The sequence below is a fragment of the Tenebrio molitor genome, chromosome 5 (genome assembly GCF_963966145.1).
Source record: "Tenebrio molitor chromosome 5, icTenMoli1.1, whole genome shotgun sequence".
NCBI lineage: Eukaryota > Metazoa > Arthropoda > Insecta > Coleoptera > Tenebrionidae > Tenebrio > Tenebrio molitor.
Genome location: NC_091050.1, coordinates 11012984 through 11028119, shown reverse-complemented (window position 1 = coordinate 11028119; position 15136 = coordinate 11012984). Strand labels below are relative to the sequence as shown.

Here is a 15136-nt window from a genome sequence, read left to right as displayed (position 1 = left end):
CTTACGTCATATTTTGTTGATTCTGAAATTTACCAGCCAGTGCTCTCTTCAAAGGGAACCCAACCGACGACCCGAACGTTATAAAAATTATGTAAACTAACCGACGGAATTCGACGATGAAAAATAATTATACGCTGCACTCGACTGTCTTTGTGGCTTGTTATTACGATAAATAATGGACGGGGAGCGGTGCGTTTTTTCGAAAAATTAATAACGGCCGCATAGAGGCAGTTTATGCGTCGAATTATAAACAGATTTCCCATAATCTCGTACATTAAACATCCGACGTGGCACGTTTAGTAAAACACATATTGCGGCTGAACTTGACACGGAGCGAAAGTTAATGTTATGGTCTTGTGAATTTGTGGCGAGATTTATAAAATACACTTGTCAGACTAGCGTCATTGTAATACCATACCATTATAATGGCAAAATAAACAAAAATGACACAATGCATTTCGTTCGTGGCACCGCAATTTGTAACCGGCGCACTTTATTTTTGTCTCGTTTTCGTTGTGTATTGTTGGACGGATTACTGCAAGATTTTATTGCGGTTTTATTTTATTGCGGGCGTTATTCCACTTACCGGGATCCAATCTTGGGCCGTCACTATTTTCATACGACCGCTAAACAATTAGTTATAGGCGTAAAAACCGTGCTCCAGATATCGTTATGCGAGTACGAAGATCTGGAGTCACGGATCGTTTTGTTGGAAAATTGGTCGTGGAAGAGCGTGGCATTAAGTAACATTGTTGAGGGGGAGGGTGTTATTCGTTCTGCAACCCCAAAGTCGTGGGTGATAAAGGTTATGTGACAGTTTTCGGTATATTCCGAAATGATTAAGGGTGACTTCTGCAAGTGTCTTGAATGTTAACTCCCTTCAAAGAAATCTCGTTCTGTGTTGAGTATAATTTTATTCTTTCGAAAACTTATCCGCTGCGATTCAACAATTACAACAATTTAAACATGTGGTTATTATCAAATCTACAGAGGATACTGGCATACCCATAACGATCTTTAAGGGTTGCTATTTCGTAGGTGACACTCGAATGTTTTGCTGTTTTATTTGCTGATTTGTAAAATTGTCATTTATCTTATCATTGCAATTGAATAATTGATAAGTAATTTTTCAAAAGTGTCATGAGACTTATGCCTTATGAGAAAAAAATTATTGACAAGAGGTTTTATTTAGCTGAAATAGCTAGTATAAGAGGATATCACAGTGATAATAAGATAAACAACCGATCATCTTATTTTGGTCTCTTTCTAACGGTAACGACATTTGTCAAACTTGACAGCGAAAAATGTTTCTTAAAATTGCGCGTTAATAAGTTGAAAAAATATGTACAGTGGCGGCCATTAATTTGGAAACACCGGCCTAATCTAGTTTACTGGATATTTGAACTCATGTCACCCATGTCATCGTTGAGCGCATTCAATAGACTGTCGCAGCCGAAATTGATATGTCAATAACATTGTCAAAGTGACAAACAATTTACAATACAAACATCTTGGTGTTTCCAAATTATTGGCCGCCACTGTACCTACTAACCTTTGTTTTTTATTTCGACTTTCGGTAATGTCTGAAGAAGTTGTTTTCAACAGTTAAAAACTTAAAATAAAAACACTGCTTAAATTCTTTTGACAATTTCTTCTTCCCTGTCCTGTCTTCGTTTATTTTTACATTCCCGTATATTGGTTTTCTTCATTTTTACATCATTAATTTCTTAATCAAGTAGCACAAATTTTGAAAGATGTGTTCTTTGTGATTATTATTTAATTGGGATGCTTATAGTTTCATTAACAATTAGTCACGGTTCCACCTGTACCTCTTCTCATTTTTCATTAATCACCTGTAGTTTTTTATTCTTCCGTCAGTTTTTGTTCATTTAATACTTAATTCGTAAACGAACAAAGAAAACAACTAAAAAAAGCTTCTTCATATTTTTTTTATATTTACCAGCTTAGGATCCAACTATGAGAGAATCTAAAAAGGTCATAACGGATAATCGAATGAAATTCTATACAGTGTTTACCAAGAATTTCACCTTCACACCATGTGGGAACATTTTTTATTCATTGAGTTAGCAAAAATCTTACTAAGGGAATCGTCTCTGCTTATCTGAAGACTAAAAATTTGTGTTAAATGTATGTATCAAATAAAATCAAAAGAAAAAGTTGGTTCTAATGACATTTTATAAAATAGGTGTTTTAAAAATGGTGCATAATATTTAGGTATGTCTACTACAATCGAAGTAAAATTTCAAGTTTGACTGTTAATAACTCCACGAATTGAGGGTTAACAATAAATTGGTACTAGAGTTTTTTGCTTGTATTTCAACATAGAATCATGTGATGTAAATATTGTGTGCCATTTTTAATACACCCTGTATACTTCTACAGTGCTAGCGAAATCCGTAAAATTCTGTAGTACATATGTATGTACTTACTAATTGTGGACAACCTGACAACCTTTTAAAATGATAAATTAAATAAGGATTTTTATCCCGTTTGTATATTGTTGTTTAAATATGTCCTCAGTAGTACTTTACAACTTTTATTTTCATATTACATAATTTGTCTTTACCGTATTCCAGATAAGTACATTTTCATGAATTGTTGTTATTTAACATTTTCATTGTAAATGCTCTTGTCAACAAGCCAAGTAATTACTCAATTAGTTAATCAACTTTTTCAGTATCAACTAACTTCCGGCAATATTTCAAAACAATTTGAATAATTGACTTAAATGCGTTAGATAAAAAAAGTCGATGTCTAATAAATTACGAATGAGATGATAAGAATGTGAACATATGGTGAATATATTTTTAAAAATATTTAGTTCCCGGAAGCTTTTGACGATTTGTCAAAAATTATACTAACTTCGAAGTACACATTTTCTTGGGTTTTTAATTTTTGGCGTGGAGAAAAATTGGCACGGTGTTCTCGGCATCGGCAAAGGAGAAAACTGCGAAAATAACTTAGACCTAGTGCGCCTAATTATTACATACATGAATCTTCCGCCAAAGTTGAATTTCATGCTCATTAAATGTTTTAATTATGTTAGCTGAGAAGCACAATGCATCGCTTGTGTAAAATACTGGCGGTGGTTCTGCGGTACGGCGACATTTCGTATAATTAAGTGCTCTTGTTATTTTTTATAATTAAACCTGTGTCGAAGCGATACGTTTTATCTGTTCGATTGACAATGCAATGCGTTCCTCCAATTCCGGGCCGCGAAGACACAAACGTTCTTTGACTTAATTAAAACATCATTCACACGAATCCCACACACTTGTCAAATTAGTTTTTTCTTTACGAGCGTTGTTAGGTCGATGTCGGCGGTGTCTTACGCCGGGAGGCATAATCGATCTACAACAATTTAACTTTGCCGCTAAACTCGAATAGGTTGATTAAATCAAAGTTGGGAACTTAAAATGAACAAATTCGAAACACCTCGCCGTTATATCACCGATAGTTACACCATCCCGAAGAGTCGAAACTTTACTAGTTATACACGGTCGGGGTTTATTTCCTCCGAGGAACTTATTTACAAATTAGTCTGCAAGAAGTTCCGCGATTTAATAAATCAAAGGTGGCGCTCGAGATCGAAGGGTTTTAATGCCCCCAGTCACGTAAAATTAGCGGATTCAAACGCAAGAACTAACCCCTCAAGAATAAACTTGGCCATTATGCGGCGACGCCGTCGCAAAGCCCAATAAATAACGGCCGAAATGATGAACAAAACAGGACCACCCTTCCACGCCGTTATTAATCATTCTGTTTACACACTATCATTCCGGTAGCAACAAAGCACCCAACAAACTTAAATAGAGACGAGCAAAATTCTCGTTAATTACGAAAAAACTCCATTGTCAGACGATCTCAATTGATAGCGCGTTCACTGCGTAAGAATCCTTTGGCAGGACCAATAGAGGGGCGCGTATATCCTTGTCAGGCTCCCCAAGATGCGAAACAATGCGACCAGCCTTAATTTATCACCCAGTGGGACTATTTCCTTCCTCACAATCGAAGTCGCCTTAGATTGAACTCTCAGATACTTGTCATCGCTCTTCTTCGCCATCCGCTCCCCCGCACCCATGACGACAACAACCCCCGAACGACAGGTGCTTCGGCACCGCACCGACGATGACAACAACCCCTGAACGTCAGGTGCTTCGCCGCCGCGAATCATTCCACGTGTCTGATCCATTTTTAAGGGTGTTTCATTGTACGCGGCTTACTCTTCGATGGTCGTTTCGGAGCCTCGTTTCGCCGCCAACGAAACAATTAACCGAGACCGTAAAAGTCGCCCTGAAAGTGTCGTTATCGGGGAATAACTGAAATGCTGAAACGTCATGAGACGTTTTATTCGCTGTGGCAATACGTGTTGTGGCTTTCCGATGCCGTACACGAACGGTTTCAGGTTTCAGCGCGCCGATGCACCACCACGTTATTCCGGCAAATTTGCCGGTGATGCTGAAACGGTGCTCTCAACAGGAACGCTGTTCCTGAAAAATGACTGTCATAAATTTTATTTGTTGTGCACTTTATAAATGATACGGCGGGTGTTTTAACGGTCTCCCGATTTAGACAAAAGCGGTTTCATTTCTCGAGCTGTCGACAAAGAGATTTCCAATGACAACCGCTGTGAGCTATGACCACGTGAAAAATATTTTTTTCACCACCACAAGTATGCAGTTGGTTTTTAATCAATAATGTGTCTCCACAGTGGACATTTTTTCACGGTAAAAAATAATTTAAAAAAGCGGGTATTATTATCTGATAATGGAGAAAATTTAATTAAACAAGAGCAACATTTTACTTTCGTAAGATTGGGTAATTTACCAGCTTTATTGCCAAACGCGACGCCACTGGTAAGCAGATTTTTCGGTGAAATGTCAAAGAAATGTCAGTTTTAAAGCAATGGTGTTAGTCTTCAAGAAAGTTTTCGATTTCGGCAAAGTTTACGGACGTTTACTATAATTGTAAGCAACAATTATCTCAGAATAAGTACTAAAATGAATTTTACAATTGAAGATAAACCATTAATTAATTAGTAATTAATAATAGATTTTTCTAGAGGTAGGCAACCAATAAAACAACTGTCTATAGCAAGTATACATATGTGTACGATTAAACTAAGACAGACGTTTTTATAAAACAGAAGATGAGGTAATACTTTTGATTTGTTTTCTTGCTGATCACTTGTATATGTGTAAAGTTTTAAGTCAATAGGATCTGTCGAAGTGGGTCAAAATTGGATTACAAGATTTAATCCTAACTAACTAACTAATTAATAACAAGTGAAGTTAAAAAAACTTGGATTACAGAATTTGACCCTAACTAAGGAAGTAACAAGTAAAGTTTCGAAGCCAAATATTTAAACAAAATTCCTTCGCAACCTTTTTCTAATAAATGTAGGTAGATATTGGAAAATACCTTCGTCATTAAAAATGCAGGGTGTCATTTTGAAGTGAGGGTGACTGGGAGCGGCTGGAGGCAGAGTATCTAATGACACGACTCTTATACTAAACTACACCCTCATCCTAAAATTTCAGATTTGTAGCCTTACAGACATTTGAAATAAACTCATTCGAACCCCGGTCGATATTCCTTTACACGACCCTTTTTGACAATGAGAATTAAAAATAGTATATTATTCAATGAGTGAATAATGATGGCTATCACTCGTGAGGATGATTTTGTGTCATGAGCCGGAGGCGAGTGGCGTAATTCACCCGAGCGAGTAATTGGCATTATCCGCGAGTAGAATACTATACTTTTTCTACGACTGTGAAGAGAAATTAATAAATAAGTTTCATTATTAAACAAACCGAAACTGACGTTTTAAAATTATTACTTTGCACACTTGTTACCATGCAACTGCATTAGAATAGTAGTAAAGGTAGTGAATTTTAGTTGCAGTTCTTTGGTGTCCTTATTCCTTTGGAATTAATTTGGTTACTTACTTGTATTTTTTTTAATTAATTGTTTTGCAGAGGTATTTTTCATTAATGTGTATCTGTTGTTTATAAATTTGAAAGCTGCTCCGTGGACAATAACTAATTTATTTGAAAGGGTTTTTCTTCGGTTCAATTTTATCTCGGTCATAAATAAGGGTTTGGTAAAATCCGAGCGGTCTGTGGGCCAGGGGTTAACTTTGTTTTTGGATTTCGCAACACGCTCCGGCTCCGACTTTTCCATTCGGTGAGAGTTATGCGTGAAAGGACCCAAAAGGTGACATTAAAAAGCAATGGGATCCTTAAAATATTTAAGTCCCCTAAAAGGCGGTATTCCGTGGGGGTCCCACAAGATAATATGATAAGCAGAGGGTGCAGAAGCAGGTAGTTTTTAAATGGATTTCGGTCCCCAAGTTGTTAACTTCATAAAGATGAATGGTTCGCAGTGAAAACTGACAATTAGGACCATCCACAAACGACTTCTCTACCTATTCTCCCAGAAGGAGATAAGTGCTTTTTGTATGTTTTTGTGTTCCCTTTATCAGGCCATAATTTAATAAAGGGAAATTTTCACCTCTTTAAAAAGCACGACGTCGGCGCGATAAGGGCGGCGCGCAATTCGCCCGCCGGATTTCGGTCTTCACCCCCGAAAATTACAAAGCCAATTCGGTAGGAAAAATGACGGTCCCGAAACGAACTAATAGAAAGGCCGGACGAGGCAATTTTGTAATTTCGAACCACCGACATCTATTTCTTAGCCGCCGTTAATGACGGGACATTAAGGCGAGCGCGCAACTCCGTGTTATTATTTTAATTATAATCCTACGCTCCCGAAGAACAGGTTTGGCGGCGACCATTTTTTCCTTTCGAAAATTTTACGGCACCATCCGAGATATTCTCGTATCGTCTATAATTATTGTTAATGCACATTATGAAGAAGGCTCGTCGTAAAATCTCCGAAATAATCACGAGAGATCGTCGTAAATTTATAAACGTGTTTCTTGCGCTCTCGGCCCTTCCGCTGCTTGTTTTTCCTTTTACGACTTTAATGCCTTTTTGAAGTTCCACAGGAGTCTCTCTAACGTCAGGCGAGTTGTAAAAAGGAGAATAAACACTCAAACTGTCGTTACCGGAGTTAACGGTGAGTTATGCCGTGCTAAAGTTGACGGCGTAAAAATTAAAATCGATTCATTGTCTCGGATGGGACGTCCTCGTCCCCGACGATCCCCATTATTGACGTCCTCATCGATACTTAGGGTCGATGCTGTACGTCCCGCACGTAAATCACTTAACTATCTAATCGATAGTTGGTACATGTATGTAGGGACAACAAACGGACGAGTCATTGTCTCGCGAAGAGATGTGGAGAAGAATGCCAAACGATCAGGTGGAGAAATGCAATCGATGTTTATGGTCTGTCAATTAAGCGAAAAAACGAACGGTCTTCATTATTTTCCCGTGTCGGTTTTTTCATTGTTTCCGATGTTTTGCGGAGATTAATAAACGTCGAGGAAGGCTCGTCGCGGCGAATTCATTTTCTAATTATCCAAAATTGTGACAGCGGACTCTGTGTTCTTCGGGGTTTGGAACTTTTTGACGTTTAAATTTGCGCAGCTCCGGATGATGATGTCAATTTCAATTTCGCTTCTTGCATGGAGTCAAAGTTCGTAAAGTGGATTTGCTCTGAGGTTACTCTAATTGGTGGACACCAAAAAGTGACTTTTAAATTGTGTGTTTCTTTTTCACATCTGTTAAATTAAATGACAAAAAAAAATTGGATTTTCAAGAGTATGTTAGCCTTTGCGTAGGAAGTCTTTTTTGTTGGTTTTTGTTGGTACTTAATTTAGTCAAAAGAGATGATCAAGTTGATAATGAACTCGCTGAACATTGTTGGATCTTCTATATAGATTGCACTGATTGGAGTGCCAATTAAGGGTGTATTTTGTGAATAATAAACAGCGCTCAACAGTTATTTTATTTTTTATTTAACACCCATATCAGTCTTCTTCCAATTTTTATTTCTCATCAAAATTCCATCATCGTTCCTTCCCTCAGGTGTTCTAATTTTACTGTGACGAATATTCAGTCCATTTTGAACATGTTTCCTAAAACGTCTTCAAAATTCATTATTAATTTTACGATTAAATTCCTACTGGCATGTTTTCTTTTTTCTTACATAGTATATCGCACTCAAAATGAAGACCGTCTGGTGTTGTCGTTATTTTAGGATTAGAAATTTGAATTTTTGCACGGTCGTAGAACTCATATTTTTTCTTTGTTTTCGGGTAATCAGAAATAGGTGATTTTTGAATAAAAAATATCTGTAAGGATATGGAAAGAACAGCACTCTAGAGAGAAAATTTGGAATTGGAAGTTAGGCACAGCTGACTGTTTCTCACTCGCTTGGCTAAACTCGGCTCCCCCGAACTTACTGGAATGAATCTTTCACCTCGGAGCGTGAGACGTGACACGCGACGGTGAAACTAATTCACTGACCGGGAATAACGTCGCGGTGCACCTAAAGAAATTTTCACTTCAAAAAGTACCTACAATAAATATCCAACGTCCAACGGAATTGCATAAAAATGTTTATACATATTTCGATTAAATCGGGTTCTAATGAAAATTTTTTTTGGAGTCTTGATTGCACAATTTATTGACATTTTTATAGGATTTAATAAAAACCAGTTTTAATGTAGTTTTCTTAATTGATTTATGTTTCTCAGTGCATGATATTGCACATTTCGCACACGTAGATAGATAAAAACTGAATAAACAAACTAACAATAATTCAAACGAAAAAGTGCGACGTGTCGTACAACCATTTTTTATCTTGAGTGATATATTTTGTGGGAAATAGTTCAGCAACGCTGAAACTCCTTGTTCTCGTAGTTTTTCCTCACATAATTTCACCTTCACATTTACATATCGTAAAATCCACCCGCAACGTAATTAATCATAACTCAGATTTCATCTAGTTTTAAATTTACAACAGAGCTCGTAACTGTTGAATGGTGACCTGGCCATAAATTATAACTCCAATGAATTATTGCAAATTACGCATTTTTTTTAGCATCAACCTAGTTCTGTCATCATTCGAGATCCGTCATCTTCATCGTTGGGGCTCAACTTCCGGATGTCAAAAACGCCGATCCCTCGATCCGCATCCGAAAAGTAATTAATAGAAATAGACTGGCGGGATTGATGGCAAAGTTGAATAGTTGAGCTTATCGCGTGCGTAGGTTATCGCACGGTCAGTCGTGGAGGCATTGTTTGGCGGACAATTTCCCTCGACAACGCTGTTGAAACGTCCAACAACACAATTGCCTTTCTGCGGCGTCCATCGAGGGTAGGAAAAAAATAATTCGCCAACACACTCGAAAAATAATTAAATCGGATCCGGCCGAGTTAACGAAATCGAGCCGATTCAATTTGCCCACATAAAAAAATTAATTTGAATAATGTTCTTGGATGTTTTCACGATCCCGACTGCGTACAGCACGCCGAAGGAACAGGTTTTCGACAAACAATAGTTAATCAGTACGTTGAACGTTTATATAATGTTTTATAAAGGAAAACAATGTATAATTTACAATTCTATTTCGCATTTTTATATGCAAATTTCGTTATTAATAACGTGCCCGGTTCACATGCAGGCATATTGTGCCGATGTGAATAATGCAATTTCGCAGAATTCTAATTGAGACGCGGCCATTCTTGTGCTTATCGATGCCAGCACCGAACAATACAACAGTCCCTCTTTATTATAACAGCCTCGGACGCATAATGTATCGAATCATCTCTACTAATTATAACAGCTCACAACAAACAGAGAGGCGAGCCCACGGTTCAAGAACTCGAGGGCCGAAGGACCCGGCGAGTTGTCGGTGACGGAGGCGACGAGCGAATATAAATCGGGAGGTCTAATAATAAATAAGAAGCGTCATAAAGCCGTTTCTGTAATTCTTAAGTCTTTATGGACAATGCAGATATAAAATTTATGGCGCTGCTCGTAATTTACGATCAGCTTTTACCAAGTTGACAATGAGCCAAGTGGAATTACGGGAAAGTGAAATAAAGACGCGTTTTGGACAGCGTTTTTGATTCCGCGGCCCGCGAAGACTTCTTCCCGGACGAAAATATGCCTACAGGAAAATTGCATTAGCGAAATTTAATTGTGTTTTCCTTTTCAACGTAATGACCTCTCGAGTTTCAAATTGGCAACGAACTGGATAAACACAGCAAAGCGATCAGATGCGATCGCGGATGATTAAGCCGGAGGAATTTGGCGATGGTGGAAGAGGGACGTCTGGTTTTTCTCTAAAAATAATTTTACGCTGCGGGGTTATCGCGGGTTTTAATTACGCCGTTGGTTTATCGTTTACGATTGTAAACATGATCCTAATTATTGGAAAGGAGCGCGTACATAAATAAGGCGCTCCAATAAAATAAATCAAACAATTAATTGCAGTGATAAATCGACGCGGACGGGAAGGAGCAGTCGACGAAAGTGGATTGAAAATATTTTTCGAGATAACAAGGAAGCTGGTAAGACGACCCCGACCTGTAACTCAATCCACCAATCGAACGGGTCCCATTTGAAGCGCCATCAAAGAGATGAAGTTGGCGAACGCGAGATGTTAATTCTTTGGAATTTTTAAGAGGCGCGTAGGACGATGATGTTGTCAAAAGTTCCGAGTGCCGGAGGAACAAGTGTTTTCGAGCATTTTAATTCCTCAACTTTTTATTTGACTTGGACCGTTCTCTTTATTATTGTTCCACTCGAGATGCATCCGAAAAGTTTGCGCCATTGTAGTGGATGTTTGAATTGCTCGATGGGCCGTCACGAACCCATTTACAAAACTTGCCCAATTAATTCCGATTCGTTTTAATTGGTCGCCGGCCAGGTAGGTTCGACCGGAGGAAAAAAGGGACACGACGGAGGGTTGTTTTTTAAAATTATTACCCCCGGCCGGTTTTTACCTGTTTCAGCTGTTGTACATATTCGAAATACATTTGTGTGTTTATCTTAAATAGTAGTTTAGAGCGCCGTTTGGAAGAGGAAGATGTCTGGGCTACATTAAAAAGCACTTAACAGTACAAGGTTCTAAAAGGTTTCTGTTTCTACGGCCATAAATATATGATGGGTTAGTCGGGAACATGTGTCACTTGGGATGCAGTTTCGGAAACTGTGCTCCATTTAGACCGGCCCGGCTTATTACCTAACGCTCTTATATTTGCTTTAAACACGTGATAATTGACTGAAAATGGACGCTTTTTTCGAACGGATAAAAGCTACACTGACACTCGAAAACGCTCCATTATGCGGAGGGTCCCACAAACTTCTATTTCGGGATTCGTTAATAAGACAACGTCGAAGGACTCGGGGTGCACCAGACCTCGACGATATTACGTTACGTCATTATCGTCGGGAACCTTCAAGGTCTCGGAAGCTAAACAGCTGATAACTCGACCGATAAACTTTTTTTAATGTGAATTTCTAGTAATCTTGAAGCGGCGAAAAGTGAGGTTAAGTCAGTTATTATGTCACTGAGCGTCTAAGCAATTTGCTGGGGCATCACTATCGGCCCGGGTAGCTCAGTCGGTAGAGCATTGGACTTTTAATCCAAGGGTCCAGGGTTCAAGTCCCTGCTCGGGCGGCGCATTTTTTTTTGGTAGTTTGAGTGCTACCTGGCTTACTAAATTTGCGTTACGTTGATTTATCGAAAAGTACGGAACAATTAATTGTAGTGGGGACAGTCTGGTGTCGAGATAAAGCTTCTAACGAAGCTCGTAACCCCGTCACGTAAGAGCAAAAGTTTTTGAAATGACGCCACAAATTTCTGTAGCTGGAGTTTATTGGTGATTTGGTAGATCGACAAGGATAACGGTGTCCAGTCAGAGGATCGAGTAAATAAAGGCTTTTCTTATCGAATTAGTCCATTGTTCCTCAAATTCTGGTATCGTAGAGCAATATCATCAAGGCGAGATAACGGATCGGTCCAGACACATCAATCTGTCCGTGGGTCGAACGGGGGCATTGTTTTATCACACTCTTTTCCCTCAATATTTATGAGGCACTCCGTCCTGGCCTGTTATGGCGGCGTTAAACATTGCTTTATTAACCAATTATATTATTTCGATTTATTGTTCTTCATCTGGAGCATTCAATTTACCGAAAGCGATACCGCCTCGCCGGTCGAGAAAACCGCCCCCGGAATAGGTCCGAACGACGCCGCCGTTATTTATTAGGTCCTCGACCTCTTGCAGTTGAAACGGCCGAGCGGTATTTACCGCCCCCGGAAGAAAAAATTGTCACCCTTAAAAGCATAAATAATTCAATTCGGTCCTGTGCGAATTGACGTGTGAGGGTGGAGCGTCTCAATTCCCAGCCCGTGACGGAGCGCCGCTCCATCCCTGTGTATTTTTTATTCAAAACGGTCCATCGATCATCCGGACGCTTCCGTCCGAATTGATTTATCTGAAACACTTTTCCAGTCCGACTCCATGGTAGACATCTTCGACTGTATGCTCGGGCTTTTTGTTGCAGATATCTGGAATCCAATAAGAGGTGTGTCAGATGCGATGTGACAGGCGGACGGACGAAGATGCGCTCGTGGTGTCAGTGATGTCTGTGTGCAGCAGCCCTTAGAGCGGAACCGGCCCTGTTACCATGGCGCGCCCGGAAGCCCCCAGCTATGGCCTGTCACTTCTGATATTGGCATTTTTTCTTGGCGCAGCCCGCACTAATCAAGGTTGGTATCGTATTATGAAATATGTAGTGATGAAGAGCACGCGATGTGCTTTCGATGTCACGTGCGAGCCCCGGTTCATTCTTTATTGATGTTGGATGTTACTCCCGGTGTGTAATTGAAGAAGACACAATTTCTATGCAGACACGAACACGACAAATGGATGGAAATTACCCAAAAGTTTTAGAATGGGCTCTGCCGGTAATTGTCGACAGAGATGGGGTGTACGTGAGAAATTCGTGAGACGGAGTTTGGGGGTGGAGTCACTTTTTTCAATTATGGTGTTTATCCAATTTTGTTATTATGGTCTTTACATCGAGTGGGATTTAGTCGAGACGAGTGAGTTGTCCTTACTCGCATAAGGCAAGGTGGAGAGTGTGGCGTATTATATCTTAAAGAAAAAAAAAAGAATTTTTTTTTGTATCGTCAACAAGTGTGTTAAGGGGCAGCGTTCAATAGTTGTGAATAAAATAGTACATTACGATACAAGTACGCTAAAGTGTCTAACAACAGATGCTCTAGTAAGTTACATAATTAATAATTGCACAAATTACACTTTTAATTTTTCATTTGATGAATAGTTGCAAAAGAATTCATTATTTAAGAATTGTAAAAGATGCACCCATAAAATTATTAGGAAAAAGATGAAAAAAGGTAAAATAAGGTTAAAAAGATACAGGGAAAAAAGAAACAATGAACAAAAGAACTGTATGCGTGTAAAGCAACGTAATGACTTAAAGAGAAGAAACAAGTTGAAGGGAGCAAGTGCAGAGCACCGGAAATGAGCTTTGACTGAAAGAGGAGGCAAGTGTTGCAAGAGCCGAAGGAGTAAATGGAAATTATCGATCATGTGAGATAGTGTCGACAAATGAGAAAGATTAATGAGAACAGAAGGGAATGGTTGCAATAACGTGGTGGCAGGTTTAGTAAACGAGATGGTCGATAAAACGGAAAAAGTATCCGCGAATGCAAAAAGAGAGTGAAGAACGAGAAGGAGCGAATGTTATGATTTATTTAGGTTGCATGTGTGAAGGTATTTTAAATTGTCAAGGAGCTCTCGAAACGGATGGGCAACAAATAAATATTTGAGGTGAGTGTTTCGATTTTGTGCAGATAAATGATTCAGAAATGGTTGAGTTTCAACGAATTACGTGCGCGTCGAGTTTGGGGGATTCTTTCAACAAAGAGAGTACTGAGGGTGTACTAAAAAATCAAACAGGAAAGCAAACAAAAAATTTATCAGCACACATCCGCGACGGAAGTAAATATTAAATGTAATCTTCAGGAAACTGATGCTAAGGATTGCCATTATCAAAGATGCGGAACCAACACAATTTAACTGAAAAGATGCGGTGTTGGATTTTTTTGAGTGAAATATGTCTTATTCTGGTCTTACCAATCTGTGATCTTGAAGAGTGGTCGTACAGGAAGTAGTCAAGTGACAGCGACATTATATTGAAATTATCAATATTGAATATATTGGCAGGTGCCATGAATCTATACCGGAGGACAAGGCAGTCGTCTTGTAGTGCATTTCAGATTATGAGATATCACCTAGACCGGTACCACACACATAACTCTACCTATCCTTTTCGTGTAAAGTGATTCGCCACTCCTGCCATCAATAATGTACCGTGTTTTTCGAACCTTATTGATCCCAGCAATCGATCAATATGTGGCTTGTTCGGGTTCGAAGTCAATACAGACAACGTATTAACCCTCAGCATCATGTGTACGAATAATTAGATAATTAATGAGGAACGGTGGCTCGAATCTGGTTGATGTGCACGTTCCTGGACCAGGATCGTGTGAACCTAATTCCAGGACTAAGCCCCCCGACTTCCTCCGGCGAAGGCCGCAATTACAGTCGGGCCGTAGATTTACCACTTTCATACATAAACAACGCAACTCACCCAACAATAACTATTGTAGTTGTGAGTTTACACAGATTCGAGATGACATCAATGCAGCGTGCATGTAATAGTCGGTCCATAAATTATTCCTCCTCGAAAATATTCTTTACAGGCGAATGTGTATGCATGAGTGTACGGTTGAATGGTGCGCGGCACGCCATCGTCCACGGGAAAAGCTGCTGCACATTTCCGTCTTCCCATATCAGCCGCACATGTCGGTGAAGACTTACGGCGCGGACAATGCACAACGAAACCTGAGTTCGCAGCACCAGATGGCATTACAAGCTTCCACTGTTACAAGTGGATCGTGTCATGAATTTGGTTGTTTATGACGCAAGCTGCAACGTGAAGTGGGGAGGAAGAAATGGTGAAATTGATCCTTGACCACAAAGAACAAAGTGGAAAGAAATAAGCTCGAGGACAAATAAAGATCTGGACAATGTCTCTGCTTCTCGTGGTGTCCGCACTTTGTCTATTTATTTATTTTAATTTACATTTTACACACTGT

The 15136-nt window shown here is 39.2% G+C and overlaps 1 protein-coding gene and 1 non-coding gene across 7 annotated transcripts in view; both read left to right on the top strand.

Moving 5' to 3' along the window:
• The window catches only part of unc-5, a 156531-nt gene that overhangs the window by 39334 nt on the left and 102061 nt on the right, over positions 1 to 15136 (top strand). For all 6 annotated transcript variants that reach the window (XM_069047147.1, XM_069047148.1, XM_069047149.1 and 3 more), the window contains one exon: positions 12514 to 12718. In XM_069047147.1, coding sequence (XP_068903248.1) covers positions 12637 to 12718 — 82 coding nt within the window. In that variant the 5' untranslated portion in view covers positions 12514 to 12636. The remainder of the gene's footprint in view (positions 1 to 12513; positions 12719 to 15136) is intronic.
• On the top strand, positions 11551 to 11623 carry TRNAK-UUU (transfer RNA lysine (anticodon UUU)). Its single transcript has one exon. It is a non-coding gene; the product is annotated as a tRNA-Lys (tRNA).